The sequence below is a fragment of the Camellia sinensis genome, chromosome 9 (genome assembly GCF_055761805.1).
Source record: "Camellia sinensis isolate YWXY chromosome 9, ASM5576180v1, whole genome shotgun sequence".
Lineage (NCBI taxonomy): Eukaryota > Viridiplantae > Streptophyta > Magnoliopsida > Ericales > Theaceae > Camellia > Camellia sinensis.
The window spans coordinates 177,114,519-177,119,937 of record NC_138969.1 but is presented as its reverse complement, the minus strand read 5'-3'; the positions used below and the strand labels follow the sequence as shown (position 1 = coordinate 177,119,937).

At 30.9% G+C, this 5,419-nt stretch overlaps 1 protein-coding gene across 1 annotated transcript; it reads right to left on the bottom strand.

Annotated features, from left to right (window-relative positions):
• Positions 1–4,164: 4,164 nt before the first annotated feature.
• Positions 4,165–5,194, bottom strand: LOC145799945 (uncharacterized). Its single transcript, XM_082889588.1, has 2 exons — positions 4,293–5,194; positions 4,165–4,198 (listed from the first exon to the last, which is right to left on the bottom strand). The coding sequence occupies exons 1-2, from the start codon at positions 5,192–5,194 to the stop codon at positions 4,165–4,167; spliced, it is 936 nt and encodes a 311-aa protein (XP_082745714.1).
• Between the last annotated feature and the right edge of the window lie 225 nt (positions 5,195–5,419).

Here is a 5,419-nt window from a genome sequence, read left to right as displayed (position 1 = left end):
TGCCGCATAGCAGCTGCTCCACTTCCGTGTTGATGATTTACAATGTGAAATTTTTATTTTTATTTTTATTTTTATTTTTTTGCCAATTATATTAACAGTTGTTATAATTTGAAATTTATGTCACTTTAATTCATGATTTTTCAATTTTAATACATTTGAGCTTAAATTTTGAATCTTATTCTAAACAAGGACAATCAAAAATGTTTCTTTAGCAAATGGTCCATTTGAAAGACAAAAGTCACCGTATAACTTATTTTGTATTGGTTAACTTGTATGTTATTTAAAATATAATGGCCTTTTTTTTTAAATGAATAATATTGAAACTTTCTTAGTTAAAATAATTTTTTTTTAATATTTATTTTAGTTAAATTAGTTTCTATTTTTTCTAAAATCAAACATGACAACAATTTTGATGTCATTATTAAATCAATCAAAAAATTTAAAATTAAAAATATATTTCATATATTAAATATATCGATTACACATTAAAAATTTAATAACCATCCATTACATGATAACTATCTAAAAATATCTATTAGGGTAAATTACATTGACACCCCCTAAGATTTATGTTTATTAAAATTCCCCCCTTACCTTTTGGAAATTACATTCCCCTCCATGGGGTTTAAAGTTTCATTACAGATTGCTCCCTCCAGCAATTTAATTTTTTTAAATACCAATTTTGCCCTCACTAGTAAATTACATTGACACCCCTCACATTAATTACAATCCTCTCCCTCAGGTTTAAAGTAGCATTACCAATTGCCCTCTCAGTTAATATTAGTTGAAAAAAAATTAATTGAAAAAAAAATTTGTTAGTCAAATTTTTAAATTTCTGTTTAAAAACTAACATAAACTCATTTTTTGAATTTACATTTTTTTTTCTCAAATTTACAAACTGAGACAACCATTTATAAATCAAAAAAATTATCAAATAAGTTTTTATAACATTTTTTAAAATTTTTGTAAATATAAATTAAAAACTGAAAGCGAAATGGTTACCAAATAGGCCTTAGATGGTAAAAATATCGTAAAATTAACAAAAAATTAAATAAATTACCAACATAAGAAATGACTTATCAAAAGAATCTTAGGCTATGTATGGTTTGATTTTTAGAATTTTTTTAAAAATAATTAAAAATTAATTTGACTAAGAAATAAAAAATAAAAAATAATTATCATTTTTATATAACTTTTATCTTTCGAGGGTAATAAACATAAACTTCAGGAGGTGTCAGTGTAATTTTTATCTTACGATGGTTTTTAAACAGAAATTTAAAAATTTGACTAACAAAAGTTTTTTTCAAATAATTTTTTTTTTCAATTTTTTTTTTCAATTACTTTTTTTTCCAATTAATTTTTTTGTTCAATTACTTTTTTTTCCAATTAATTTTTTTTTTTCAATTATTTTTTTTTTTTAACTAATACTAACCGAGGGGGCAATTGGTAATGCTACTTTAAATTTTGGGAAGGGGATTGTAATTTCTAAAATGTGAGGGGTGTCAATGTAATTTACCCGGGAAAAATTAGAATTTAAAAAAAAATTAAATTGCTGGAGGGAGCAATCTTTAATGAAATTTTAAACCTCAAAAAGGGGGATGTAATTTTCAAAAGGTGAGGGAGGGAACTGTAATAAACATAAACCTCAGGGGGTGTCAATGTAATTTACCCTATCTATTGATAATAAATACAAACCATCTATTACATGATAATCATCAAAAAATATAGGGGGTTGTTTGGGCCCGTAGGGATATCACGGGTTCCATTTCGATAATCCGAACAATTCATTTTGTTGGACACTTAATATATTTCATTCATAAAAAGAATGGGGTGGATCCGATAACTGCAACTTGTTCAATTTATTATTTTTGTTATAAAAAAAAAATATGGTTCATTTTTTTAAAAACATCCATTTTTTAGTAAAAAGCACGATAAATTGAATAGTTATAATTATCAGATCAACCTAATTGTTTTTTGTGAGTGAAGTACACGAAGTGTCTAGCAAATGAATGGTCCGAATCATAAAAATGAAACATGTAGTGGACTCCACAGACCCAAAAAAACCCCTCCGGTCTAGGTTTTGAACCAGAGAATCCTTCTCCTTTCTATTAAAAATATGTAATTAATAAATTGTGAAAATTATAGCAGTTTTGTCAACTCGAACTCCAATGTTGTAAATATGAAAGGGTGTTAGTTGCATTGCATCAATGCCATTGGTATCCATTATATAACTTCAAACAAATTAAAACAATGACCGACTCTTTTGTCACATCCTATGGCCCTATTTGGTAGAGTTGTGGGAAAATGCTTATAACTTATGCCTTAACAGCTTATAGCTTATAACTATGAACATAAGCTGATTTTTGACTTATAAATTAAGCATCTCCTGCCCCACTCAAAGAATAAGCTGATTTTTGACTTATAAAAAGCTATAAGCTGCATTGTTAAGTTAAACTAAACACATCAAAATAGCTTAAATTAAGCTGAAAGCTGAAATAAGCAGCTTTTAAACTGCACCAAACAGGCACTATATATATATATATATATATGTATATTAGGAGAAAATGATTATTTTTTGGGGAAGGCATTAATCCGAATTGATAGAGCGCTACCAGCCATCTTTCGAATTAAATCGTTAATTTTAACAAATGGAGAGGTACTAATGTTAAAACCAAGCTCTCCTTTCCAATCATCCAATGCAGATTCATATTCCCGGAAGCAAAGGTTTATGCATTGAGCTATGTAGGAGCAAGGTTGTTAAGATCGGAATCCTACACAGGATCGTTTTGGGGGTCCGTCGGATCGGATCGTAGGATCGGATCGAGAATCGTAAGATCCTACTAAAATGATAAAAAATGCAATAATTTTTATATGAGTAAATAATACTATCAAAATATATATAGTATAAGCCCCAAAAAAAGAAATATAGCAATTCAATGCAGCATTCAAACATTTTTTTTTCAAAAAAAGAAATCAAAAACATAATAAAACCAAATACCAACACTTGCACACCATTGTCATTGTTTCTTGTTGAAAACAAAACAAACTAAATAAAGGAAGAACAAATAAAAACTACAATAAGCCATTATTGTCGCCGAAATTATCATCATTATTGCCACAATCAGCATTAATCATTGCCACATCATCATCATCGTCATCATCATCATCACCACCACCCCCGGTGCCATCCAAGTCCTCAATGTCTTCACCAATAGTAGCATTTTCAAAGTCATGATCAAAATCCTTTCGAGCATCCATGTTTTGATCCATAGCATCATCATCACTTACTTCATGAACTTCATCATGTTCTCTACCAATATGATCACGACCTAAGTTGGAGTAAACAAAAAAATTAAAAGTAAAATTAAAGTTATAATTTCTAATTAAAACTAAAAGATGTGTACATAAACTTACAAGCTTCTTCCAAATTCCTTGCAAGGGCCTCTACTTCATCTTCATCCGAATCACATCCATGTCGAGCATTCCTATCAAGCACACAACCAATTTCTTTCTCTTGGAAGAGTCGGAGTCTCTCTCTCTGTTATCCATTCATCATCTGATGGGATATCATCCAAACATAATGGATTCACGATTGCTTGTCTATTCATGTGTCATTGTCTCAATTTCAAATTGTACATGACAAACACCAAGTCATTCATTCTGTTTTGGTGCAAACGATTCCTCCGCTTTGAATGTACCATCTCAAAAGCACTCCAATTTCGCTTACACCCCGATGAACTGCATGTTAAACTTAATATTCTAATTGCAAACCTGTTCAACTCAGGGCATTCATCACCAAAAGAGTCCCACCAATCTGCTACATGAAAGTTTAGTTATAAATTTAAAATTAATGAAATGAAAACAAATAATAAGATATTAAAAATAATACAAATCAACTTATAGTAAAAATAAAAGAACACCTGGAGATTTCTTTTTCCTAGCCATGATTGCATTTTGTATGCCAAAGAGCCTTCTTGCACTCTTGAATGCATCAATTTGCAAATCTATCTTCACCCTCTCATTAACATCAGGAACCATTCTTTCAAGACATTTGTATAGCCCAATTTTAACATACACATCGGGCTGAAAATTAGGACTATAATGAAACTGAGGGTTCAAGAAGTATGTTGCAGCATGCAATGGGTGATGGAGTTGGGATTCCCATCATCTATCAATGATGGTCCATATAGGATCATAGCTAACACCATTAAATAAAGAGTATTAATGAACAAATAAAAAGTTTAGAGAAACATAATAGTAAAGTAAATAAGTCTAACTAAATAAAAGTTTACCATGTGAAAACATTATTGAAATTGCTTTGAATTTCCTCTTTCGCACGATCCATTGCCTCGTAAATGAATCCCATCGCCGGATGCTCATCCGAATCCACCAATCTAAGTACTTTAATGAGAGGTACCACAGCCTTCAAGCACATAGAAACGCCCTTCCAAAAAATACAATTATCTAAAACAATATCTTCAATTTTTTTACCCTTTTCAGACCTTGCAAATCGACTATTCCTCAACTTGGATGATGTAAACAAAGAGAACAATGCACCCTTTTGCTCATGAAGGCGCCTTAAGGTCAAGTAAGATGTGGCAAATCGTGTTACCGCGGGCCTAATAAGTTCAATACCTTTTGTGAACTCCTTCATCCAATGAATAAGATTTGTTCTTGAATAAATGTATGCCACAATTCTTTTTCCTTTTTTAATTGTAACTCGATGAAGTTGGATTTGCTTCTCAAAATCTTCTAACATCAAATCTATGCAATGAGCGGCACAACGTGTCCAAAACAAGCTCTTCCTCTTATCCATTAACATTTCTCCCGCCAACTTATAATTAGAAGCATTATCGGTCACCACTTGCACAACATGCTCTACTCTAACCTTCTCAACAATCTCATCCAACATCTCAAAAACCTTTTCACCAGTTTTTGAAATGTCGGATGTATCCAATGACGATAGAAAGATAGTTCCATTAGGGCTATTGACAAGAAAATTACAAATTGATCTTCTCTTTCTATCCGACCATCCATCGGACATAATTGTACACCTGGTCTTCTTCCATTGTTCCTTGAACTCATCAAGTAATTGCAATGTCTCTTGCACTTCTTTTTTTAAAAATGTCACCCTAATTTCATGGTAAGATGGTGGCACAAGGCCTTTTCCATAATCTCCAATTTTCTTAACCATAAGTGGAAATATAGGGTTGTTGACACAATTAAAAGGAATTGCACTAGTGTAAAAAAACCGGGCAATTGTTTGACACACATCATCTCTCTCTTCTTTCTTAAATAATTGATTGATAGTTTTTTAATTTTGATGCCAAGACTTATTCACCACAAATTTATCCATACGCCCATAATGTTTTTGTTTGTTTTCATGGCCACCGGCATGCAATAATTCCACTTCTTCATC

Bases quoted from the DNA above. Each gene is read 5' to 3' on its own strand.
- LOC145799945 (XM_082889588.1), bottom strand. From the start codon at position 5,194: ATGGTTAAGAAAATTGGAGATTATGGAAAAGGCCTTGTGCCACCATCT. The intron at 4,199-4,292 runs GTAAACTTTTAT...TAATGGTGTTAG, and splicing joins TTCAATAATGTTTTCACATG to CTATGATCCTATATGGACCA.